Below are 27,518 nucleotides of genomic sequence, written 5' to 3' on the forward strand. Positions count from 1 at the left end.
AATGCAAGTTTTCTGTGTTTAATTACAGCAGCCATATCAGGATGCATAATGAGCTGCTAATATATTACCCCGGTGGATGGTGGAATTGCTGGCACACAAAAGGTGCTGACTCAGATCTGTCCACTGTCCTTGATTTGGCATCCTTGTCTTTTCCCAGTTTAGTGTTTTGTGTCACTAAAGGCTTTGATTTAAGGTACAGCACCGTCATAAAAGAGGTGACAGTAACAGCTGAGCTCTCTGTTAAAATACTGTATGTAATTTATTTCAAACTGTTTGGGTATATAGGCATTTTCCTGGAATTTTATTACCTTTTATTGGAGGCCATTTCAGGATTTTATTACTTTTCTCTCTGATTTTGTTTATGTGTCAGAGATCTGAAAATAAGGGAATTGCTTAGTTGTCATATCCAGTGAGGTTTTTAGAAGATGTTGCTGAGTTTATGACTCTGGCCCACAACAGGAGGAACAGACTAGTCCATAAGGCTCTGGACTGGGACTGGTTTTTCTTCCCTTCCACTATTTTCTGTGTGGCTTTGGGCAAATCACTAGTCTGGGCCTTGTGTCTGTAGTGGTGAAGGGAGTGCTTGCCCATCATGTGGAGGATGAAAAATCTGAGGTTCAGAAGGTGCAGTAATGGAGATCAGTGTAGCAGTGGTGATTTAGATAGGGAAGGGGATCCAGAACTCGCTGGAAATTACTGGACTGGGAAAACTGCCCTGCCAGAAGGAGGATGTGTCAATGTAAGTGTTGAGAGGTGCTGGCAAGCTGGAAATCCCCTGCTGATGGCAAAACGGGGCCTGTACTGTCTCTGAGTGTGGGCTCAAGGATATAACACCAATTTTTCATGATGTCTTTCAAGTATTGTGATGCCACAAACCTGCCCTGAACACAGGAATTTCCTCCTGCAGCTCCCTGTTGCATGGAGCCATGCCATGGCACTGACTTGGTTGCTACCAGTGTCACTCTCTGTCCCTCTGGGACATGCAGTCCCTTGGTCGTCATGACCCCCCCCCTTTCTGTGTTTGGTGTTTGCTTGTCCTTCCTTACACCCCATTTTCAGTCAGGGCTTCCCCACGGGTTGGGACAGAGCTGTGGACAGGAACAGGCAGGAATTGCTGTCTTGCAAAAGCAATTTAGCTTACTTGGCTTGTGTACAGTGCTGCTGTCCATGGAGGTTCTGTTCCTGTTATTGCTCCGTAGGGAGGCTGCAAATACAATTCACCTTACAAGATTTACAATCAGGTCGGTATATTTGGCTGGAACACCTTGCTGTATAAATATATTGGCAGAAAAATTAGCAAAGAGCCATTTAACCACCACCAGGGAGGGAGAACCTGTTGTGGAGTAAGGTGTGAGGAGAATCTCAAGGTTTCTCACAGTGTAGAGCAACAGCTGAAGGTGTATGGGGATGGTGAACAGCATTAACACATCTCTGAGCATCTCTCTCTCTTCTAAATGTCATTGACCTTCAGCTCTCAGGTGAAGGCCTCATCCAAACTTTCCAAATTTATTTTGGCCACAGATGGAGCTGGCTGCAGACGCTGCCTGTTTGGGGCTGCCTGGGTCATGTTTGTGCCACTCAGGAGAATAGTGCCTGCAGGCAACTCTGCACGCAGAAAGGCAATACCAGAAAGTTTTTAATGCATTCTGCCTGTCATGTTCTTTTAATGCCGCTGATGAACTGTAAGTGAGGAGAGCTGAGCATCAAGTGACCAGTCAGCACCCTAGAGACCTTCAATAATTATTTTCTGGACACAGAATGAGAAAGTCTTAATTTAAAATACTAATACAGGCTCTTGGCTTCATGCTGGCTGTGGAGTAAAACAGCTTTTGAGGTCTTCTAGAGAAGCAGCAGAAGGACAGAGTCCTGCACAAAATTTTTGTCAGTATTGGCATGTTTCACTCTCCTTCCTCAGCTGTCAGGCTCAGGTCCCCTTTTATGTTAAATTCCTCGTGGGTTTCTCCTGCATTGTGAGTGTTGTGGCAAAAAGACAGGAGCCAAAATCTTGTGTTTTATTCTTTCCAACAAAACCACTGCAGGCCTTTTTAATGTACCTTAAAATAGCAAGCAGGGCACAAGTGCGCTTTTTTCCCCTCTTGATGGATGAAATTTAACTACTGTTCCTTGATTTGTATTACTATCAATGTTACTATCAGTCTTCCCCAATGCTAGAACAGCCTTTGAGTGCCAAATCTCCAGAGAGGAAACTGCTGTCGTGTTTTGATGATGGCAGTGGAAAATTAATATTAAAACAGATTTATTTTTTTTATCTATCTTGGCCAATTTCTGCAGGTTGGCTGTTGAACTAAAGAATTGCTAAGCAGGCGTTTTCCATACAGATAATGAATTTACATTTTATTCCCTAGTTTGTTTTGCCTTTTAAAACAAGTGGTCTAATCCACCTCAGAGCATAGAAAAAAACCATTTAGACTACATGAATTGTGACTGACTTATACAACTTAACTGTTGCTAGCCTATTCTCCTATTTCTCCCTGAAATGCAATATGTTGTTTTAAAGGCCAGCTAAGGTGTTCTAATTTGGATTAATTGATCACTGGGAGACAGTCAGATGTGCAGAAAATTAATTTCAGTTACAGTCACTCATATCCTCTAACACTTTAAATGAAAACATAGTATAACTAATAAATATCTCTCAGCATGGGCATGCTCTCTTTAAAGCCTGATTAATGCTTCCATCCTCAGCATAAAATCCCCACCCTGTTAAGGTGAAGAATTGTTTGTTGATTTAAGCACTTCACCTGCCTGAGCACTTGAGCATATTTCACAAAACATTTGGTGGATGCAGTTTGGTTTTGCTTGGCTAACAAAACATTTCCCCAGCAGCTTTTGTCCATGTCCAGGATGTACCTGTGTCCCCTCCCTGGGGTCCCCATCTGTGCTGTGCCCTGTCTTAGGGGGACTTGCTGTGGTAACTGCTTCCCAGGAGCTGCTGCTCTAGCTCAGCTGTGACTTCCAGCCTTTCACCCATCATCCTGTGTTTAAAACTTTTACACATAGAAAACTGCCTTAATCCCACTAGCACCAAGTTTGTTTTACACTGGCTATGACACTTTTTTCCATAGATCTGTCCCTGGGTTCTGGCTCGTTCCTTTTCTTTCTTGTGTTTTTTAATTTCACCCCCACACACACATTTTCATTTCTGCATTGCTTCTGACAGATTTTGTCTCTGGCACTCAGGCCTTGACTTGCCTCTCATGCAGTGCTTCCTGCAGCCAGGTGCCTCGGAGCAAATTCAGGAGCTGCCTGGCATTCCTTTGCTCCAACTTTGTCCCCTTGCCTTCCAGAGAACCTTGAAAATAATTAAGCAAATCTGTTTACTCGAGCCTTGTGCGGAAGCAGGTAAATTTCAGCCGTAATGAGTAATCATCTCTTGTAGAAACCCTAATCAACAGAATTTTTCTTTATCCTGGTGGAGGATGAGGCGTTTGGCTGGGTAATAAACATAACATTAGTGAGAAATCACTCGCTGGTTATCCCTGTGGGTAATGCATGCAAAAGAAATGAGCTGCACAACAAAATTGCTTCCTGTGCATCATGCAAAGAAAACCCAGGGAAGCAGGGGTGAGATGGGGTTGATGAAGTTTTTTCCCAAAAAACCCTTTTTTCTGGCCTTACGACACGGTTACCCTGAAACCATCAGAACACAGAATTTTCCTTGCACAAGTCCCCTTTGTTTTGTTCTGACAAAAGGAAATTTCTTTTCTTTAGGTGAAACTTGGAACCTGTAACACTCCCAAGCCAAGCTTCTTTGATTTTCAAGGAAAGCAGAAATGGTAAGAGGAAATCCTTGTCATTCCCAGCAATTCTGGCTCTACTTTTTGTTCCATCTTGTCTCATCTGTTGACAAATTATGGACCTAGGGGATGTCAGCTCGGAGAGTTGCCACTGAAATGGCTTTTTTAAAGCCTTTTTTTAAGCAAGGAAATGTTTGCTTTGCCTGATACAGGTGTGAAATACCAGAATCCTTTATTTACTGCCTTCATCCAGAACTGGCATGCAATACAGCAAAAATGTGAAAATAGCTGCAGCTCTGTGAATACAAACTGTGTTCCAGCCTGGATCAGGATCCCCTCTGAAAGATCCTTTCACAACAGAGCTGCACTGACAGTGGCCATTCATGGCCTCAGAGAAAAGTTGACCGTTTCAAGCTGAATGAAAGATGGCTTTGCATGCCCTGAAAGGGTTTTGATGAATCTGTTTGCTGTGTTCCACGGATGTCACTATAAAAACACCTTGTGCTGTCTCTGAGGGGCTCACTGATGGTTTGCTGTTGCTCCTAGGGAGGCTTGGAAAGCCCTGGGAGATACCAGCCCTCACCAAGCTATGCAGGAGTACATTGCTGCAGTGAAAAAACTCGACCCCAGTTGGAATCCACAGGTAGGAAGCGTGGAAATAGCATTTGGAAAACCAACCAGCACTTGTCTTTGTGAAGTTGACAATGGTTCAGCTTCTTACAGGTTTTAATTGCTGCATGGCAAACTTCATTTTGAGCAGATTAAAGTCTAAAATTATTTGTAAAACTCTCCTTTTGTTGTGACTGAAGCATGAAGAACCATCTCTTTCATTCATAATGATCTTCATTACAGCCAGTGCATGCACAGGGTTGGTTTGGCTGTAGTGATCTAATTTATTTTGCTCTTATTGGTTCATGCTGTATTTAGTATGTAGAGATACTTTTTATCCTTTTCTCATCCTTCTCTTTTCAACTACTCTTTAAATGTTGATCAATAGAAAGCAATCTCCATGAAAGTGACATGAACTGAATGATCAATTCTAAAAATGTTTCCTTTTTGTTTCCATGCAGCAAATTACCAAATCTGATTATGATTAGGTACTCCAACATAACAAGTCTGTATCCGTGTGTTATAGGGAGACTGTACTGTCATTTTAATTAATTTGTCTTTCATCTACCAGGTTTATTACTTGACTGAATCCTTAAGGATATCTCCTGTTTATAGACTCACTTTTATATGATTTTTAAAGAGGATTGCTCTTTAGAAAAAATACAGCCTTTGGAAACAGAGTGGAAATATTTCACTAACAGTAAAACGCTGAAGGCATGGTAATTTCTTCTCATGGTAGGAAATTTGTTCTTCTATGCTCCTGTGCTTTGGAAGAAAGATCTTGTGTGGGCACAGTCCTGTGAATTAAGAATTTGATTTTGAGTTATCTTCTGATGCTGTTCCTGAGATTTAAGATTAATTTTTTTTCCTTCACTAGTTCACATTCCATGCCATTCATCGTGTTTTTGCAGCAAAGAAAGGTTGTCATTTGTAAAAATCCTTTTTAATGCCCTTGGAGAAAATAGTTTTATGTGCTGTGCAGTTTGCCAAAGTTGGCTGCTTGCTGGGTAAATTCTTGTCTGGGCTAAAATTCTCATACAGAAATAAAGTAATTTGTAAAAATCTATGTATAACCCTGAATGAAGTGTCAAGTGAAACATGTGAATATTAATTTTAAAATGAAAAAAAAAAAAAATTAAACAAAATACTCAGTGCTTTCATGAAAAAATTGTTCAGTGTGGTGCCAGGTTTAGCTTTTTGGGTATTCCCTTCACTTCACTTGCTGTCAGAGCTGTCAGCTTCAGGTTACAACACTGTCAGCCACGTAAGAGGTGTAATATGTTTTTACAAAACAAATATTTTTAAGAACCCATACAGCAAACACAGAAAGGTTGGCAGCACTGTTCCTGTTCCTCTCCTCTTCCCCTAAGGTATGAGGTTACCTTTAGCAGAAAATGTAATGTAAAAGTCAGCATTGAAATAAAGGTGGCTTTGCTTTCTTCACAAGAATTCACCTGTCTTTCTTATTATATTATCCTTTTAATTCCACTTTTATAGGACCAAAATGCTCTCAGGAATCCTCCCTGATGCATCTCATGCTGCTCTCCTGTTTTTCCTTCTCCCCACCAAATCCATGTTCTGGAGCCACGAGAGGGAGCTCTGTTCTTTAAAATGATGGAGATGGATGTGTCAGGGGATGGAGATAAAATAGCTACTTTAGTCTTCAAGTTTCAAATTGGATTTATAGAAAAGAGCTGTGGGTACATTACAAGGTGCTTCATCACTGTCATTGTGTCTCCTTTATATGCTCATCTGCTGGGTTCCTTCAGATTTTTCTTACTTTCCATAGATTCTGAATGAAATACTCCAAATGCTTGGTTTAAAAGGAGTATAAAGTGCACATTACAAATTTGAAAAGTTTGGCTTTCATATCATTATGGATCATAAATTGTAATTACAGTACAAAAGTGTTCAATTTCTTGTTGTGCATCCTTGTGAATTTTGCTATTTAAAACTTTATCAATGCTCCCAACATACTTTTTCTTCAACCATTCATCTCATCCATTAAAGCTGTTCTTTTGTGTTATTTTAAATCCTCCTCAGTCTGCTGTTTCATATATTTGCAAAAAGGCTTTATTATCTTCATCCTTCAGTAAAATTTTAAGCTTAAAACTGCTTATTTTTTTCATAGGTTCATTTGTTCCTCAGCAAATTTGCTGCCGTTCTGCAGCCTTCAAGCTGTCAGTGTCCTTGTTAATAAACAGAATGAAACTAAATGCAGTATTTCTTCTGCAGTCCAAATAGATCCACTTCTTCATTCCTTTTTCTTGTTTCTCCATTGATTCGTTCTTTCATATTGAAGTTTCTTCATTAGTACACTTCCAGCATCAGATTTACCTGCTTTAATTTATTATCTTTGTTTTGGATCAAAAAAAACCAAAGTAAAAGGGTTCTGATGCAGGAGGTCTGCCCTGAATTTGTGTCCAGATGCAATGAGAACTCTAACAGCAGCCCAGATTTCACCTGCTGCTTCCTACTCCTGCACTGACTTTGGAGTGCCCACACTTCATTAGGAGACAGCTGAATGTAGACAGGCAGCAGCATAGCTGTTCTCTGCTCTCTGAAGTTTGTGTGCCATTTTTGACTGTATCTGCTTGGCTATTTCCAATGTAGTTTAGTTTCTTTTACACCCTTGCTGCCTGCAGGCTGTCTCATAATCCTGCCTAATAGTCTCTTTCAAAGCTTTGTCTAAAACCTGGGAAAAAATTATCATACTGCACTTTTTTTCAGCAATTTTATTTGCTTTAAAATCTTTAAAATTAACAGGTAACCTCGAGGATATTTGAGGTGAGGTCCATTGTCTTTATATCCATGAAGCCACGGGAATCTCAAGGCTGTGTTGGTCTAGAACCAGTAATAACAATTGCTTTTCAGGATGTTCTGGAATTCAGCCCTTCTGTGTGGCATGGTCTTACTATGTGTTGTGGGTTGTTTTTTTCTTTTCCCAAGAACAGCTGTTAGTAGGAGGTCAGGAATATTCTTTTCCGTGCTGTCTCCATTCTCCTCTTCATGCAGTCTTCCTTCTCATCTTCTACCTTTTAGCACATCTTTTGTTTCTTGTGAGTCATTCCTTTCAGTCTGAAGTTCCAGGCAGTGGAAAGGTAATTGCTTGGACCAGCTGAGCTTTATTTGCATATTTCAGAGACATCACCTGTCCTTCAAGTCTATTCATTCTTCCTCCAGAACAGAGAATAATTTATGAAGCCGTTCTTTTGCATTCCCCAGCCTGAAACAGAAACATTTCCTGCCGTCAACACCTCCCACTGCTTTGGGTCCTTTACAAAGGAAGATGTGTCCCTGCTGCTTCTCTTCTATGTTCACCTGTCCTCTTCCTGCTTTACTGGCAGCAAATGACAATTGCTTTTGGTGGCTTTGGCTGGTGTGGGCATGGTGGTGACGCTCACCTGCCCTCTCTGCCAGCCACCACGTACGTGTCCCTCTGGCTCTGCCTTCCCACTGCCCTGATGCTGTCCTGCAGCCTCAGCAGTGGGCTCAGGGATTTGGGGAATGTCACCTTCAGAAGATGGCTGTCACCTTCATGCAGTCACTTGTTGTGCATCGCTGTGTAATTGGGCACTCCAGTACTTGCAGCTTTTCAGAGTCGTAGTGGCTGTTTGCAGTCCCCCACGCATTCCCAAATTCTCATCTCTCCTGTGTATTGGATGTCACAAATCCCCACTGGCTTCAAGTTTTTCAAACCCAAAGGAGCAGAAGCAGGCCAGCACTTCCTTCCTTAGCAGCCTTGAACACGTCCCTTGCACCGAAATCCTGTCGCAGGGGCTGTGGGTGGAGGTGTGACACGGCACTGCAGTGGGGTGGCCGGGAGCTGTTATTGATCCATTCTTGTAACGAGATGGTTATATGGCACAGCTCAAACAATAAAAATAAATAATAAAAAAAGCATCCAGATTTGCTCAGCACATTTAGCCTTCCATTTGCTGATTGCAATTTTGGCATCGCTCAGTTCGAAATATTTCCTTTTCCTATTTCGTATATTGCGTATTTACCAGTTCAAATCTGAACAGCTTGTCACTACTAACTTCAGTGGCATCCTTTCCCAAATACTTACACGCCTCTTCCTATTTGCTTTGACTGCTGAAACTCACAGGAGGACTTAAAGATTTTCTATTTATATATCAAAGTTTAAAAAGTTGGCATTTTAACTTGTTCGACTCGGCTTCACCAATAATGCAGTTAGTAAAATTTCTGCTGTGTAATGAGGAAAGTTGGAGATCAAGAATCTGAAGAGCAGAGACTTCTCTCTGAGGGAAGGAGAGCTCCACTTCAAAGAAAATAGATATTCACCAAACATCTTTTTAGGCTCTTAAAGGTGTGAAGTCCCACTTCTGATGTTTACAGGGGAGAAGGTTGTTTGTGGGTTTTTTAAAGTACTATTCTGTGCCTTGTTTGAATAGGAGAGGATTTAATTCTCTGTAGTCTGGCCCAAATAGTGAATGGGAGTAAAATCTCTGCTGGGTTGGTGTGGGAGCAGCAGGTCATGCCAGGAGAGGACCCTTGGGAGACAAAAGGGCTCATAAAACAGACAACAAACTTCAGAGTGAATAAACCAGCAAATGCACAATTGCTGCAGGCTTGGAGCAGTCCAGTAAGCAGGAAAGCCTTTGGGAATAAAACAAATGGATTTGTCCATTGGGTGTTTTTGCAAGAAGTACTGCAGGGGGCAATATTTGATAAGGTGGGTGGCCAGGTACCCTGTGCCCAGGGCTGGGCTCCATCCCTTCTGATGAAATAACCTTTCTCTGTCACATTTATATGCAATAAGCAAGTTGAAACTTAGATGTGGGAAAGAGAATTTGCAGTTCAGGGGTACAGTGAAAAGCAGGAGAAACAATTCCCAGATTTGCAGACGAGCTGAGGTCTATGTGTGCTTTTGGCAGGCTGCACCAGGTGTTAACTGAATTATTTTAATAATTGATTTAAATTAATGAGCCCCTTTGTATTTAAGTAAGCTCTCCAAGGCAGCTTAGAATCTCTGTAGTCTAGGATCTCCAAGAGAACTGAAAAATTTCTATAATGACTCAAACACAAACTCTGTTTCCAATGACATTAAAAAAAACTTGGAAATCAAAACTTGATTTTTTCTTAAATTTGGATTCATTGCTCAAGTCTGCCCTGTTGATATCTGGAACAAGAAGCTTTGATCTTTTGCAGTTTACAGGTTTTATGTCTGGTCAACTTCTAAGGATTAGATTAGTAGCTGGTAAATGCAGTTTCAGGCTGAAATCTGTGGATTTCTTGGTTAGTTCTGCAGGCCAACAGAATTTCTTCTGGTAATTAAGAGATGCATTAGAAAAACAGTTGTCTGTAAACAAAATGAGTGCACCCATCGTGTTTTCCTGTTTTACCTATCAGTCAAACAGATGTCTCCCTTGATAATCTGGCCCAGCAGCCACTGTTTGTGCTTGGGAAAGAGCAGCAGAGTGGTGTGGGCAGGATTACAAGGGGGATGGGAAGAGCAGGAAGGGAAGGGACCTGTTTGGGTCTCTCTTTGCCTGTCACCAGCAGCAGTGAGCTCAGAGACCTGCTTTGTTTGGGGAAATATCTCGATTTATGGCTTGCTGTGCTGCGAGGTCAAAAACTTTGAAAAATAACGACTTTATTTCTTTTGTAGTATAAAAGCCATTTAATTGCATCGTGTAAAGTGGGCACTAATCAAATTATGGCTGTGCTCCCTAAAGCTTGCTGCCCTGTGCTAATGCAGCACACTGGGAAGAGGAGCTGTGGAGCAGTGCTGCAGGGGCTTTGCTCTGCACATTTCTTTGTATGGATCCTGCTGTGGCACTTGATCCGTAAGGGATTTCATATCTGACTTTTTGTTTGTGGGGTTTTTTTAATCCAAATGTTGTTGATAACAAGAATTTCTAACAAAATATGGAAAACAAAGATCACTGTTTGCTCTAAGTTTTTTTTTTTTGAAAGCTCTTATTTTAGTGGTGAACACAGTGGAAGAAGCATATCACTGAAAGAAGTTGTAAACTCTGATCAAGCTCTTCCCCTTTGAAAACAAAACAGAACAAAGCCAAATCATCAGGCCTGTATTTTTTTTTTTAATTATTATTCTTTTAGCAGAAAACTAAGCACTAGAAATTAGGATTAAAACCAGAAAATTGATCCACCCCAGGCTTCTGGCTTTGGGGCGTGTAGGACTACAGTGTCCTCTGGTTTTAGACAAACTGCTGAGTTGTTCTTTTTGAATTGGGGTATGTAATAGTTTTTGAGGGGTTTATATCCTGAGAAGGTTTAGATGTTAACACACAGAGGGATCCTTCTGCCATGCTGCCTTTTGCCAGATGTATGAGGGACAATCTCTAGCATGCAAGTGGGGTTAGTGGAGGAAGCAGTTATTTACGTGCATGGCTCACAAAACCTTGCAGTTTGTGTACACTTTCCTCCTACTTGTGAGACTAGAGGTCTCACACCTTATTTTATCCAAGTTGGGAAAAAAGCACTTTGTTATCTGCGCGATTAGACTTTAAGTGCTTTGCTTTTGGAGTGTGCTTTCAGAACCAATTTTTCTTATTAGCAATGGGATGTTTTGTAGCTCCTGTTGTGTCAGAAACTAAAATGCCACACTACAAACAGGAACTGAATTTCCCCATTCTTCCACAATAAAGGTAGGTAGTGCTGTTTTGCTGCATCTTCTCACGAGGAGTGTGTGCTGATGCTTAAGTCCCTGATACAGATCCTACTCACAAACAAAGCTGACCACAGGTAATTTGCTGCATTTCTGTCCCTTCTTTGCAAGTGACTCACCTGCCAGGCATTGGGGTGCTGTGCTGGTGGAGCTGAGATTTTGCTTGTGGACAAGTTTGATCAATCACAGGGGTTTTTATCTCCTGCAGTCTTTTATAGTAAAGCACAAAACAAAATGCCAGACCCAGACTGTTGTTTGGAATTGTGGCTCTGGCAAGCTGTGCAGAAGTGAAGAAGTTAAAATGAACAAGCATCTCATACTAGAAATATAAACAGCTGGAATATGTGTCAGCCTCCTCCCCCCTGGGAGTGTGTTGGATTGTTCTCTTTGATTTTACATCTCCGCAGAAATTTATGGTCTCGGCTCCTTTTATTTATGACATTCTGATCCTCGACCAAGCGATTGATTGAAATACAACAGTGCCAAGCTGCAAGTCTGTATTTCAGAGAGGCTGAAGTTCAGGAGGCAAAGCAGCAATGCAGTCATGGATTGAAGGCTGCACTGGAATCCTGTAACAGAGGTTGCCCACATTTCTATGCCCCTAAGCTTCTTCAAAGGAGAGAATTATCATGACAAGGGTTATGCCTCTTCTCTGTCCCTCTTTTTAGGCTGCCTGTTCTTGCTGAAAGCATACTGCATGTTAAATATGCAATCTTACCAGCCCTCTAAGGGCTAACTTTGGCTTGAAGAGATGCTAGTCCTCATTTTTCCAGCTCAGATCTAGCAGTGTTGATGCACTCTTTTGTTAGTGGCTGTGAGTAGCATAACATATTCTCTTGCAGCTACTTGGATGTAACAGTAGTGGGTTTTGAGAATTCCAACCAAGAAATTGGGGGGGGGGGGGGGTGTCACCATTAGTGATTTTGGTTGAATATTAATATTAAATTTTTTTGTTTTGAATGTTTTGAATAAATCACAGAATTAATTTTCACCATCTTGCACTGATTACAGAAATATTATAGAATATACTATTTGGGATGTATTCAGAAAAAAAAGGAATAATCAGAGGCATAGCTCTGCCTTGCTGAGTGTGCTGCTGCAGCAAAGTGATGCGTGTGGCATCCCAGCATCATGATTCCTGGCTTGCAGGTGGATGAAGGCACTGCATGCTAGCCAGATACACCAGAGGCAATTGGAAAAAAAGAGCAAGCAAATTTATATATATATTCTCAAACTAGTGGCATTCAGTGATAACAAGATGTAACAGAGTGAGACAAAACACTTTACTGTGTAACTTTCTGTGCAGCAAGGGATTTGTTGCTGTTTTGTTATCCCTGTAATAATTGTTACTTGTCCAGAAGTAACAGGTTCTGCTGTCTGCCTGCAGTCCCACAGCACCTGGTTCTTCTGTGATCCCATGGCTGTGGGATTGGAAGCACGGGATGCAGATGGGCTCTGGGACCTTAAAACTTCACTTGAGCAATCGCTGTCCTAGCTGAGAAAGCATCTCAGTGTCAGGGACCTGATTACCAGATCAGGTGTCAGTTGCTGCAGATCCTCTGCTGAAGGTTGTTGCTTCTGTGGCTGAGTTGACAAAAAGTGGTTAAATACTGGTATTTCCACAGATCGTGGCTTAAACTGAGATGGCAGGGTTGAATTTGTTAAAATTTCAGACTAGAAGCTGAAATTACCGAGATGCAACCAGAGGTGCCCTCTGTCATTTCTGCCTTGAGGTGGCAGTTTCTGGCAAGGCAAGGAAAGTGTGTGAATGCCAAATGCAGTTTTTATTTGTTGCAGATTTTAGCAGCAATGCTGCTGCTCCTCAGCCACAAAAATGTGAGTGACAAAAGCATTGAAAATTTGATTTTTTGAAGTAGCTGTGCGAGGCTGGAAGCAGGAAAGAGCAGTGTTGTGACACGAGAAGTGACTCCACCAGCCATCAAAACTTTCCTGTGAGGTTCATTTCTGTACTGAAAACTCCTCTGGCGAAAACAAATCCGTGCATGATGCTTTTGGTAGTGCTGACATGACAAAACTGGGGGCTGGGAAAGCTGCAGGATGGGCTGGCAGAGGAGAGGTGTTGAACCAAGCAGGAGGCTGCCATGGGCAGTTCAGGAGCTTGGGCAGAGAGCAGAGCCTCTGGTGGAACAGGAGGTTTGGAAGGGGAGGAAAAACAAATAGGAAATTGCAAGGTAAGATGAGGAGGACCAGGAGGGCAAGATCTGCTTTCTCTGCCTAGTTTTAGCTGGGGTTGGAACTAGGTGACCTTTAAGGTGCTTTCCTACTCAAACCATTCTGTGGTTCTGCGATGATTCCAACTTCCCAGGTCACTTCCTGAGCAGGAGGGAGCCTTCCTGACACCCATGGATCCCAAAGTTTCCCCAGAGTGCCCAGAAACATGGAAAATCCTGGGTCTTGGGACAGCCAAGTGAGGTGGTGAGTGAGGGTGGGGGGAGCAGGGACTGACTCCTCTGCTTGTGGCACTTGATGGCCATTCTAGAGGGGGACTTTGACTTGCTCTGCTGCTCTCTTGCTTGCTCTGCTCCTGGAACTCCTGCTCCTGTTTTGGCCAGCAAACCACCAGGCTGGGCAGGCAGCTTTACTGTTTTAAACTGGGAAGGACTCAACCTCTAATTACAAAAAAAAAATTGATTTTTCCAAGTAATTGAAGCTGTTGCAAGACTCTCAGCTTGGTGTATCAGAGGCTTTTAAAAAATTCAGGAATCTGGGTAGAAATTGCAGGTTTATCTTACCATGGAATATGTAATATATTGATGTTTAGGTGTGGAGCTGTAGACGTTTACTTGAAAGTTTTCAAACACAGGAGAGGTCTGTGTCCCTGCTGCTTTACATGGCAGGGCAAAGGCTGGTTTACAAGAAAGAGTATGTTAATTAAGAATAGCATATGCTTTTGGGTAGAACAAACCAGCTGTAATTTTTTTGTGTCCAACGTAAGCTATAGCATAAGTAAGCTGTTTCTTTTGTGAAAAGACTGTTTTTTGAATTAGAAAAAGGTTAAGTGGTTATGTTTAGCTTGCTCTTTACAGGAGATATCAAGGAAGTATTTACTGAGTGTAATTACTGGAGATTAAGATTTTGTTTGGATGTTAACTAACAGATTGGTTAATGTCATGTAAACGCTATTTGTCTCTTAGATTGGAAAAAGTTTTCCTTTAAAAGGGCAGCTATTGTCTCCTACTTTGATGCTTGGACACTATTGTTCCAAATTACTCCTCTTTTAAGGAAAGGTGGCACTCCTCAAACATCTCTGGAGCATCCTGTAGGTATTTTGAGCTGAGCTAACCTACACAAGGCAGGGAAAGGCTCAGGCACAGCCTCAGTGCTCAGCACTAAGGGCTGCTCCACAGGCAGCTGCTTCCAGATCCTGCATCCCTCTGGCTGAGCCTGCCAAGGGTTGCACTGGACATTTGGAAATCTCCTTGTTCCTGCTTGGGCCCAGTGAAGATCTCTTCATTCTGCCATTTCTGTGCCTGCAGACCTCATAAATCCACCCTCTGCCTTCACAACCGAGATGTGCTGTGGGAAATGTCCATGGCACGGGTCTAGCAGCCTCAGAGCTGTTCCTTTTGCTAGTGGGGATGTTGGCCTCTGCAGTGATGTCTGGCCCAGTGTCACTCCAGAAAGCAGAGGATGGCTGCTGATGTCCTTTATTTACCAAAAGTTAGGGTTGCCTTCAGTTTTCAGGCTTCAGAGTACCTGTTTCATCCCAAGCCATGGAGTTATTCAGTATTTCCAGCTTGGCTCAGAATATATTTCTTGCTCCTACAAATGTCTGTGTAAATCTCCATAAATATCTTGTATTAGATTGACAAAACCCCCCAACAATTGCAGTACAGGCTTGTGTTTGTGTTTGGTCCCCTCTGCTTGGACATTCATGGATTTTCATACAGGTGATGGGACAGAAGGAATTGATTGCTCCAGGACTGACCTGGTTTCCTTAATGCTGGCAGGGTCAACACCCCTCACTTCACCCTTTGGGCTGCAGGCACTGGGAATATGCAAGTTTCAGCATAGTCCATGAAAAGAATGTCAGGAAAGGAGCCTGCTGGTGGTCTTGTGCTTGCCACCTCCATGTCTGCTTTTCCTTTTAAAAAAATGCTCCACAGACCAAAAACTGTGGGAAGCCACTGCTTTAGGGCTTTTTTTGAGCGTAGTATTTCCTTCCACGCATACACTAAAATGTGTACAGTGAGTCATGAAATCACAGCTCCTGGTAAGCATAAGACCTGCTCAAAATTATGTTACACATTTTACATTTATTTCCCTTCTCCTGACTGTCTTTACTACTAATTTCCAACAGTGATTATGGTGCAGTTACTAATTAAGTCGTTATAGTTAAATGAGTAATCTGCAAAGCTTTGCTTTAGATCAGAGCACTGTTTAATTATGACATTACTTATAGTATGTCGGTTTTTATTTTTTTGACTGTAATCTGGAAAATATTTTCCCTGTCTTAAATTGTGTTTCTTAAAGGGAAATTCTGTGATGAGACTTAAAAGAACTGGAAAGATTTACGTCGACATTATGAGAATATTAACTAAATATTTAAATATTATTAACGAAATATTTAATGTCTTGGAATATTAACTTCAATATTTAAAACAAACAAAAAAAAAACCCACCTGGACCCCACGTTATCCTGCAGAGTGCTGGCATTTTTCACGGGCAGTTTGCTCAGATTGTTCAGATCCTCAGTGGGCTCTTGAAAAGGCTCCAGGTGCTGAGTCATGTGCTGCTGGGAGCCAAGAAGGACTGTTGAGCGAGGAATATTAAAATAGTCTGTTTATGACAGTCATTAATAGGGCTGGTGTGGAGGGTACGGCAGCCTCCTGTGAAAGGTGGCTTTGCAGAGGCTCAGCCAGGAGGGATTTGTATCTTATTTGGGTGTTACTGCCTTACAGTGGTCAGTAAAGAGAGTGAGAAACGCTGAGCTCATGTCTTAGTCAGGAAGGAAGCATTTGATGAATTTAAACAATGTCAACGCCCAATTTTATAAGTGGTTAAAGATATATTTCCTGTGATCTTTCCTGTTAAAGATCTATTTCATCACCTCCAAAGGGTTAATATTTCCCTTCGCTCCCGCTGCAGGTAGCGCGAAGTTCAGCCGAGCTGTAAAGTCAGAAGGATACAGGTGGAAAATACCTTTGGAAGAGAACATTGTTTGTCCTCATTTCACGCCTCATTAGCCGCGCTGCCGGAGGAGCTCCCGCTTTGTTCCGGGGTCAGGAGCCTCCCGCATTGCTACGGGGACAAGGGACATCTCCTCCCCATCCAGGGCTCTCATCTTCGGACCACCTGCGTTTGGGGTGGAGAGCACCCTCCTCCCCTCGGCTCTCCTGGCACTGGCCTTAACTAGCAAAGGAAAAGACGGCGGCAATTATGGCACACACAATTAACGAGCTTCTAATCTCCAGCCTTGTGTGTAATTGCTGCTGTCAAATACAATTAGTCTCTGCCCAAGTTCCCTTCCCAGGGGGATGGCCAGGCCGTGGCACACAGGGAGAGGAGGGGGTGAGTGTCTGAAACTTTAGGAGAGTTTGCATTTTCTTGTTGTCTCCCCAATAATCTTCACTCCTCAAATAGAGAAATGTTAATCCAAATCATTAGGGGAACAGCAGAGCAGATCCGCTCTTGAGTCTGAAGTGTCTTCTGTAAAATTTCTCACCTGAGACTATACCAGTTTAATTACAAATCAATATCAGCACATATCAGGGATTTACTTGTAGTTTCCTGTGAGCCTGACAGGGCTCTAGCACATCACCTGTCCTGCCATAACAGACTGGATTTGTTACACCTCCCAGGTGTAGTTTGGGCAGCTGGGACATGGGCCAGGGTTTCTCCTACACCTGCCAAGCAGACCTCTATGAACATCCAGCAATTGCAGCTCCTCCAGGCTTGGTGGCTCAGGACCCCTTGGTTGCACTTCCGAGCCTTGCAGCACTTTGAAAGGCCATGACAGATTTTGTGGCTTCTTTGGTGGCTGCTGAAGGCTACCACATTCCTGCCAAGGAGAGTGCTGCAGTGTGTGCACCTTGCAGACAGGTACAGAGCAAGGTGAGGTGTGCCTGTCCCCAGGGCTGGGTTCTGTGCCTGACCTTGCAGGAAGGCCAGGGAATGTGCCAGACTGACACCTGCACTGGAGGAGCAGGTGAGCTGGAGAAAGGTGAGTTGTGCAGCACAAATGGAGATTGGAATCTGCACTATGCATTTGCTGCTGCAGAAATGCTTGAGAAGCTTTGACTGGAGTAATTTTGTTAGGAGTATTCCTGGTCTGCATCCCACAAAGCTGGATACAGCTGCTGCTCTGGCTCAAGCTGCATCAGGCTCGAAGGAAGAGGAAAATAATACAACAAGTAGTGCAAACTTCTTCCATGTGGTGTGGTGGCTCAGGTATGAGATCCTGATGCATCACTCTCATTTAAGTTGTCTCACTTTTCTGTTCCCATGGTGCAGAAAAACCTCAGTCTTGACCATTTTAAGGCATTAGCCAGGGTAACTGAAGATAAGTATTTTGAAGAGATGAACCTTTTTTGCTGATGTCTTTCTCTTCTTCTTAAATATGTATTTATGAGAAGTTATTTAAAGATTTTGGATGTGGAGAAAAGGCATAGCGAGATGTGTGGGGATTGGGGGGATGATAGATGAGCAGTGCAACACGGCCACCTGCCTTGTCAAATAGCTATTGCTGTTTTTGCTGGGTGTCTGGGCATGCAAAACCAGCCAGGCAGAGTTCCCATGTTGTTCTGGATAAAACTGGGATGCCCTACGTTTAACCCATGCCTGGGATCTAGCTCTTCTGTTAACTCGAAATTATGGTCTTTCATTAGGCTTTACTGAAACTTGTGCTGTTCCTGCCGTTTTGTAGTATTTCTGTAGGACTTCTCTTTACCTTCTGTCAGAATTAGGAGTCCCTTGCCCTGCATGTAAATAGCTGTGTCCCATTCCGTCCCAACTAATCACTGAGAGTGAGTTAATTTGCATCTCTATAGCTACTTCTGGCTCTCGAGCTTGAAGTGGGTCATTGGGAGGACCCATGAATTTGTCTTGTTAAATCTGTTGTAGCCCTTTTTGTGTAGATTGGAACAAAACTTGGTTGTGGAAATGAAAAACAATCCATCCCGGTCCTGTCTTCAGGGATAGGGCAAGAGAGTGATCCACCAAACCAACCCTCATCAGGAAACTACTGCTCCTCCTCCTAAATGATAATTTTCTTCCCACTCCCCAAAAATGCCAAAGGAAAAATGGATCATTATTGCAATCATGGGAGAGTTTTGTGACAAAACCCTTGCAAAGAAAATGTTTGTCTCTAATTGTTTTGCATTTCCATAATGCTTAGTATGATACAACCATCTTCTTTTTCTCCTTTATTTTTCAATCATGATTAGGCTTTAATGTTGTTAAAGCTTATAAGTGATTTTGAGCCACTGTCTTGTTGAAGAGAAGATGGAGCTGAAATTTTCAGTGAGGCATTGGACAGGGTTTTTAATGTGTCTGTCATTATATGTTAACCTCTGAACTGGGACACGACGTCTGTTTTATGGCTGACAACAATTTAAAAGTATACATCTTGACATGGTGGATAAAGGAAGAAGGGGGGGGTGGAGAAGAAAAAAAGAATTAATGATGTTAGCAAATATTAGTCCCTGTATTTCCATTTTGCTCTGAAAGTGGTTGTCAGGCTTTGAGGCTGCCTGGAGCAGCATTGCCAGTGACAGCCAGCCGGGATGCCATTGTCCCTTGGATCGAGCTGGGCTGTTACTGACAAAGCCAGTGCACTGAGGCAGGGACAGGGATGCTCCACTGTCTGTTCTGGAGGAGTGTGGCTTTTCTCCTGGCATTCCTGGTGACATTTGAGAAGAGTAGTTCTGGGCTTAGTGGAGCTCTCTGTGCCAGTCCCTGAGCCCATCTGGAGTCAGGGGGGTTGAAGGTGTCTCTTCAGGAGTACGTTTGCTGCATACTGAAGCCCAGATTTGCCTGTGATTTATGCTGGTTTTGGCCAGCCAGACCCACCCACCACAGCTAACTGTCACAGGAGCAGTGACTTTGACATCAGCCTTAATTGTGCACCAGCCACAAAGAATCAGTGGGCAAGGGGAAAACATGAGAAATTTCACTGTTTAAGGCATGTCTTACACTTCTCTATCATCTTTTCCCCTGAGCTTTGGCACACAAGTGCAATTCTCCAAGGTGTCTTCACATGCTGTCACAAATTCCTCGTTATTCCCACAGTTTTAAACTGGCATGGAGCAATGTCCTCATGGAGTCCACAGCAATTTTGCCATTCCTAGAGCACCTCTCCTGCATGGTCCACCTGTGGATGCTACTGCTGTCATCTCCCTTGGTTCAGGTTCCAGATTATGGAAGCCCTGGATCCTGCTATTCCTTAACTATTATTAGTTACATGTGCCTCTGCAGTGCTTCTGGACAGTGCTGCCAGCAGTGAAAGAAATTGAGCTGGCTTAATTGAGAGCCACATAGTTAATTATTAGTGCCGTTTTAACGGAGGAGACAGGAAATTTGCAGTGTCAGTTTTTAATTTCATTGTGGTTTGTGGGAAAACGTGACTTTAAACTCATGAGTCATTACCTGCATATAAGTAGCCCTAAAAGCTCTCTTTTGCTGTAAAAATTTCAAAATATTTAAGAAAGAAAAGGGCATCTGTGTGCTATTGATCCCTTCAGGATGAGCAAGAAATAAAAACACCAGTTGTCAGTGCTATCAGTAGCTGTGACGTGATTTGGAGGGAACTGCTGCTCCTTGCTCCACTTTTTGTGTCACCGAGTTTGGAACATCGTGCTCAGATATTGTATGGAAGTTCTGGCAGGCTGGGCTGCAAGGATTTTGGAAGTGGGAAATGGATAGGCAGGTTGTCAAAGTCAGCTGGAAAGAAACCAGTTTGTGTCTGCATCAAAAGAAACCAGTTTGTGCTGCAGCAGAGTTAACTTTTTTGGGAAGCTTGGGCACATTCCCCTTTGAAAGCCCAGTGAGGATGAATGGTGGAGCCTTGTCTTTGTTTTCATGTCTAAATACTGAGAAAACAGAATATTTTCCTGCGCCTGCTTCATAAACTTGTTCTACATATCAAGGACTGTGATGGAATAAGCTTGCTTCAACATTCATAAATTGAATCTTGAATTACCTATTTCTGTGTGAAAGATATGAGATAAAAGCTATTTGGACAAAGTAACTTGTATATGGATTAAAAACTAGAAAATTTTTGCCTGAGTGTTTCTTTCCCAAGAAAGCCTTTATCACTAAGTTTCCTGATGACCTTATGTACTTAATCAATGTGATTAATCTTTGGTAGAAATGCATTCATTGTGCAAAGAAGGTGAGCTTAATCTTAGAAATCTTTTTTTTTTTGTTTTCTTTGGGGTTTTTTTTAAGAATTTCTGCGTCTAGAAAGATTAAATTTATTTTTTCAAATGTTTTTTCTGACTTGGAAAAAAAGCAACAACCAAGAACTAGAGTGGCCAGAAATAAAATAATATAGATTTAAAATTTTGTGCAATTTCTGACACTGATTGAATGCCCATCATCCCTCTGTGTCAAACAGGATAGACTAGTAGTGAGTATAGCTTCATTGTATAGGAATAACTCTTCTGTGCACTTTCAGGTGATCCGAAATTAATTTTATTTTATTAATGGAATCTAAGTAATTGATGGACAGTAAGGTTCTCTGCTAAATAATTTTTTAAGAGGGGCACTGCACTGTAAAGACTTTGAAGCCCTTTCCCTTGAAAAAGGAGAACTTCATGTCACTTTCTGCTCTAAATTAGAGAGAGCCTACTTGCCATGGAATGGTCTTCAAAGCCAATTTCCTTTCCATGTGTTCTTATCAAGTTTATCTGTGATATCTGCAAACCTAATGTTATGGCTTTGGGCTGGTACAGGAGAACTGAAAGGTGGAACTGGTTGGCTCAGGCTGGGCAGAATGTGAAAGTGAATGTATTATAGGGAGCTAATATATTGATTTAAAACAAAAGCAACCTGAGGAGCAGGAAGAAAGACAAATGTAAGTATGTTTTATTAAAAAGAAACCCCACAACATCTTTCTAGGTAGAATTCTGATGGGACAGCAATGCTTTTGGGTGGAATTAAGCTGATGAGAGGGATGGAGCACCTCTGCTATGAGGAAAGGCTGCGAGAACTGGGATTGTTCAGTGGACAAGACAAGGCTTTGGGGTGATCTAATTGTGCCCTTCCAGCACCTGAAGGGAACCCACAAGAAAGATGCAGAAAGACTATTTACAATAGCTGGAGTGACAGGACAAGGGGAATTACTTCAAATTGAAAGAGAGTCGGCTGAGATTAGATATCATTAAAAAATTCTCCCCTCTGAGGGTGGGGAGGGCCTGACACAGGTTGCCCAGAGAAGCTGTGGCTGTCCCTGGATCCCTGGGAGTGTTCCAGGCCAGGCTGCATGGGGCTTGGAGCAGCCTGGTCCAGTAAAAGGTGTCCCTGTCATGGCAGGAGAGTGAAACTAGATGATTTTCAAGGTCTCTTCTAACCAAAATCATTCTAGGTTTCTGTGGTTCTGTGTATTGCAGCTACAGAGAAGCTGCAAGAGGCTGGGAGTTTGCTGCTGATCTTTTTCACCCTAGGTGTGACACTCTGCCATCCCAGAAAGCCTCAGACCTGTTCACTGGCAGCAGCAAGTTGCAATGGATGGGCTGGTTTTGTAAGGAATTGCTGCTGCAAATTCCAAACCAGTTCTGGCTGCTTATCTGAAAACCAAAATACTTAATGCTATGGAAGAGTTGGGGTTTCTGGTTCCCTGCACCCCCTAATTGGGTCAGGCTTTCAGACAGCAGGCACTTACCCCTGCTGAAAGTCTGGCATCAATGTAAAGTCAGGCAATTGAAGAGGCCAGGCTGCAGGATGGTTTTTTGAAAAGGTAGGCCTGGGGCTCCATATCGATCAATCATTATTCTAATTGTTCATTTCTATTATGGTGGGAATCATTCAGAATCCTAGAGTTCCTGGGAGTAAATCATTTGGAAATGCTGCCCATTATAAAATTTAATTTTAAATCTATATTAAATAGATTTATAAAGGCAAGCTTTGCAATCTAGTAACAGAATATTATGCTGCCTCACAGCGGCTCAGCTTTTGGGTCCTGAGGGGCCAGGGCTGGGAATGAGAGTTGGGAATATGGTGGGAGCCAGGATGCTGGACCAATCTTTCTTTTTCTTTCAGACACCAGAGAAGAGGGGGAAGGAAAGCAAAACTGTGTTTGGAGGCCCAGTCATCAGCTCATTATATCAAGAAGAAGAAATAATCAGGTGATTATCTGTGCTGGAATTCAGATAAAAACTGTGTTTTTCTAATGTCATTTTTTTAAGGTTTTTTTTTTAATATTGCACAAGTGTGGGGGCAACTACAACAGGATAATAAATGACAGGAAAGAACTTTTCAGGTCCATAATCATTTAAATCAATATCTGCCTGTATCATTGCCAGGTAGTAACCTTTCCCTAGCACAAGATGTGGGGGAAGGGTAAGGCTTCCCATTTTTCAGTTATATGGCTTAAAAAAAAAAGGTAATATTGGATATTTTTAATAGAAAGCTATTCAGGCACTACCTTTTTCAAACAGTTATTTCTTTACCAATACATTCATTAGGGACTGTTCAGTGAAGGCTTTAGTGTTGGACAATGTTTGCCTTCAGGGACAGTTTGTGCCTTATATCAAATTAATTTTTTTCCAGGCTCTGCAGTTAGAAAAGCCAGCTCTGCATTTACTGAACTAGAGTGGCTGCTACTTAAAAGTGTCAAGGTACAAGTAACAAGTGACATTAGCTACTGAATAAGGACACCTGGATGATTTTCATTTGGTTTATTTTATTTTGCTGTTCCAGTCTACTAATTATGAGTATAATAAATATACCAATACCTAAATGATTTTGTGGAGGAAATTTTAGTATCATATTTTTAGTTAAAATAAACAGCCAGAGAAGACTAAAATTTTGACAGTGTTTCCCATCATGTAGTCACTCATTTACGTGTGTATGATCCCGTTTTTTAATGAATGTCTTGCATCTTTTTACATCCAGGAAATGTAAACACTGATTTCTCAACATGCAGTCTCCAGCTGAGAACTTACCTAAAGAGTTAAAACTCTAGCACAGCATTTCTTTGACTTGTTGTCACAAACCAACCAACAGAAATGTTGATCAGGTGGCTCCAAACCCTTTGCAAAGGGCTCAGGTAGGAATGGAGACAGCTGCTGTGAGCAGGCAGGGTGGCAGCTGTGTGCCTTGGCAGTAATGCAGGCATTTCCCTGGGGATTGCAATCCACTGTGGAGTGGAGTGGAGGGGAATATTTGGCCAGGAATAGCTTCCTTCCCTTGCACGGAGAGCCAGCACATCTTTGACTTGCCCTGGCCCTTGAGTAGAGGTGGTCAGGTGTGACCTTGGTTGAATACACTGAGGAATGGCACTGCTGCTGGCCACCAGCTCTTTTTTTGTCCCTGCTCCATCAGTGCAGGTCTCAGCCAATATCCTTGATCTCACAGTTTGTGGTTTAAATCCTGTTCAGGCTCTCCTTTTAGGGGTAGAGCAAATCCCTACGGTGCTGAAAGAGTCTTGGTTATCCCAAGTGCTGCCTATGCCCTTTCTTGGGTTTGAAATACAGAATAATGTACAGAAAAACAGAGTTTGCACTGGTTGACTTGACCAGCCTAAATCTTTTCATGTGTTTGTTCTTATTTCCAAGAGTACAGCTGCAAATACATTTTTCCAAACATACCATGAGGAACATAGGTGCTGTTTGTTTAGCACAGCACAGCTGTCCTTGCAAATGAGGCTTTAGGCGGGTGCAGACTCCCACACATCTGGAGTAGGGTGGTTCTGCTGAAATTTGTTGAAGTGTCCTGACTGTGCTGGCAGAGTGGAAACTCATGTAGTCTGTCAGCTCAATTTGACTGCCAGGCATCAGTGTCTTCCTTGCACCACAGGAATGGGCAAGTGTCACCATCATCTATCCACAGAGCTGGACAGCTTCACATTTCCTGGTTCTTTTGTTTACTGTTCATTCTCTTCCTGGAACAGGGAATAAACATGCAAGTATAGGCACAACTCTAGTGTGATAATTCCACTCATAAAAGCATAGCCTTAAACAGCAAAATTGCTCTGGTACCAAACCTGCAAGCAGATAAACCAAAGAGGTTTGGTGTCCAGGTTTGTCTAGAGCAGGTATTGGTTCCATAGCTGTACCTGAGGAGGGTGACTTTTGTGAGGCTGTGAGTGGTTACTTAGAAAAACATAAGCTTAGCATTTAGTAATACTTCATAAAACAGAATGTTATCATTAAAAAAATAAGGCATTTTCTGTAGAGGAAGAAGATGAAACATTTTAAGGGGAAAGAAAACTGATTAGTTTGATCCAAGATAAACTTTAACACGTTGATAGCTCTGTTAACACATTGATAGCTCTGGGTAAATCCAGTATTGTCAGTTCAGTGGGTATATGTGTGCTCCCTCAAAACCTCCTGTCTGAGAAAAGAAACTTTGGTGCAGACTCTTTTATTGACAAATTTGAATAGAAATTAAACCACTTCAGTTTTATTCCCAGAGCTGTTAATAGCATTAACTATTTTCTTGTTAGAGGATCACTAAAGAAGCCCAGAATAACTAAGAAAACCCCCTTGTTTTGTGTACTAAAAGCTAAAACTCGACTGCTGATCAGCCCTGAGTCCTGACAGACTGCTAGAAGCAATTTCTCAGCAGGTATTACTCTGCCAAACACAGCCTACCGTGTGCCCTTTAGGATTCTGCTGATCCAAAGGCAGGAAAAGGCTGTTGATTTATCTGGAGCCACGACCTCTGCATGCACCAGGAGAGAGACAAGAATGCAGGTGCAGAGAGTTTTGAAGGGTCACCTAAGCAGGTTCACTTGTTTTATTCTTTACCAGAACATTCTGAACAGTTTATCAAACAATTAAAGCCCTCCAAGCTGTTGCTGTGTAATATGAAGTGGAAAGAAATAGAATAGAATGTTTTAAATAGAATATATTTTAAATAGAATAAACCCCTAGTTTGCCATCAGCAGTACTTAGCCACAAAGCAGCAGTGCCATTGATTTCAAATGAGTGTCTAAAATGATTCCTAAATAACACTTACATTCCTTTTATGGAATGAAATGCTTGGGGTTTAGGATGCAGATCTAAATGATGGACAGAGTGAAGTTTACCATACCCTGTCCTAAAGTGGATCAGCAGTAGGAGGAACTCCAGTGGTGCCAGGGCCACTTTTTCCTTATCACTAATTATCTCAAATGTTTCTAATTGAGAACAAGATAGAAAAATAGTCAGTCTGGCTCACAGTACATTGCACTGATTCCAAATAAATTCAAGACCATCCACAGAAACAGGTTATACCGATCTAATTGAATCAATTTAGAGAGAGATTCGGGTAAATCAGTGCAATTTGTGTGTTCATAGATCAGCCCTCAAATCAGGAGAAGGTCTCTTGAGCTAATGAGGCTTAGCAGTTATTTACTTTGGGGTACTGGGCACTGGTCATCAATTAGGAGTCATTAATAAACCCTGGCAATAAAGAGCTCAAGTACCCCCAGTGAGTAATGGGGAGCAGTTGCAGGATGTATTAGCATAGTGCTCTGCCTCTGGGTTTCTCTGCAAATCACTTATCTCCCCTCAGGCATTGCATAAAACTCCTGGATGCTGGTGACTGATGATGGGACTTGGAGGTTCCCTTGGAAGGAAAAATTTAGAAATTATCAGTGATTTCAGGCTGGGTATAGTGGTGGTTTGGGTTTTTTTACTGCTATGTAAAGCTTTATGTCCCTTTTCTGGTTTTATTACCAGAACAAAGCAGTAGTAGTGGAGCTCTTTCATGGTCAAAGCACTCTAATTGGAATTTCACAAACCTGGGAAATGACCAGTGATCTGAGGTTGACTCATGTGTTACCAGTATAAATCTCATCCAAGACACAATCTGAGAGATACGCCAAAAATACCACAGCCTTGGAAATCCAGCTTTATTTTTCAGTATTTTTTTTTAGCCGGGGCAAGGAGTAGACAGTTTGTAAGTGTTTTCAGGAAACAAACACATTGATTTGGCAGGTGGAGAATGAGGAATAACATTGCCAAATGTCCGTGTCCCTTTCCACTTCCACTGGAGGAGCCCTCCTGCACTCTGCCATGAGCTGCTTCCTGAGGGCTTTGGCATGCCAGGATGGGAATGACATCTGCCAGTCAGCACAGAGGCCTCCTTGAGCTGTGTTTTATTTCTTCCATCCAGAGGGATGCTGAAGAAGCTCTTTTTGGTCAAAATACCGCTCTTCCCCAGACATTTGGGAGCAACCCCAATCACGAGTGGGGCAACCATTTAGGACGTGGGTGCGGAGCGGGCACCCCTGGTGTGCAGGACCTGCCTGATGCTGTGCAATCCATCAGAATTGTATTAATCCCACTAACGCAGCCACCATCTGGTCCCGCTGCCGGGCCGGCTCGTGTGAGCCCCCGTGATGGATGGCCTTGGGAATTGATTAGTTGTTGTGCGAGACAAATGAACTATTTTGGCAGAAAATACCAGAGGTCGCTGCATGTGGTCAGGCACAAAGGCTGCTGAATTTTAAAGAGCTGCTTCCAGCATCCGTTGCAAGGATGCTGCTTCAGAGCAGCGATGGCTTTTGGGATGAGCCCAGTGCTCCAGTGCACGGTTGGGGTTTTGTTCTCTCCCTCCAGTCCTACTTTTGGGAGCACCAGCGCTGGAAATGAATGTAAAGCTGCAGAGATATGTGGCATCTGTGTTGGGAGTTATGGGCTGGTGGTGTGTGTGGGTGGCTGTGCCACAGATGTGTCACTGATAGCTGTGCAATCCCTGTGGAAGAGCTTTCCTGGTTCTGTGGATCCCATGATGTGCTCAAGCAAAACACCTGTGGGTCCTGGCAGATGGGACTTGGGGTTTTTCAGGTCAGTGTTGCTTAGAAAGGGTTGCTGTCATGGTGATGTTCAGCTGACCAATCTTTTGACTTCAAGATGATTGCCAAGTTTATTGCTTCCCCCCTTTTTACTGTCCCCGGAGCAATGACCTTTGGGGCTTTGCTTTGTTGTGCAAAGGGCTCAGGCCTGCCTTCCCCTTGGAGAGCACATCCTTCTGTGGTGGCTCCCACTCGGCGTTTTCCCGGCTGCCTCCTCTGCGGTTCCACACCGAAGCGTGTGCGGTGCGTGGGGAATTGGATGACACATGTCCCGCCATGTCCCAGCGGCTCTCGGAGGGATGGCACATGAGTGTGCCAGCAAGTGGGCAACACTTCCCTCGGGATGGCCTGCCGGCTCAAAATAAACTTGAGTTATGGATTTATTCAACTTGTAAAACCTCAGCTGGCATAAATAATTGAGAAAGCAAAGGTTTGTCTGTGGAGCGTACCTCAGGGACCTGCTCCTGCCTCCCTCCCTCCCATCACCCTTTCTTATGAAAATGATCCCAGTTGCACTGATAGATAATAACAACAC

The 27,518-nt window shown here is 42.7% G+C and overlaps 1 protein-coding gene across 2 annotated transcripts in view; it reads left to right on the top strand.

Annotated features, from left to right (window-relative positions):
• The window catches only part of ACBD6 (acyl-CoA binding domain containing 6), an 80,267-nt gene that overhangs the window by 2,723 nt on the left and 50,026 nt on the right, over positions 1 to 27,518 (top strand). For both annotated transcript variants that reach the window (XM_072932948.1, XM_030279617.4), the window contains exons 2-4: positions 3,730 to 3,794; positions 4,302 to 4,398; positions 22,240 to 22,325. In XM_072932948.1, the coding sequence (XP_072789049.1) occupies positions 3,730 to 3,794; positions 4,302 to 4,398; positions 22,240 to 22,325 (248 nt within the window). The remainder of the gene's footprint in view (positions 1 to 3,729; positions 3,795 to 4,301; positions 4,399 to 22,239; positions 22,326 to 27,518) is intronic.

Source organism: Taeniopygia guttata, chromosome 8 (genome assembly GCF_048771995.1).
Source record: "Taeniopygia guttata chromosome 8, bTaeGut7.mat, whole genome shotgun sequence".
Classification (NCBI taxonomy): domain Eukaryota; kingdom Metazoa; phylum Chordata; class Aves; order Passeriformes; family Estrildidae; genus Taeniopygia; species Taeniopygia guttata.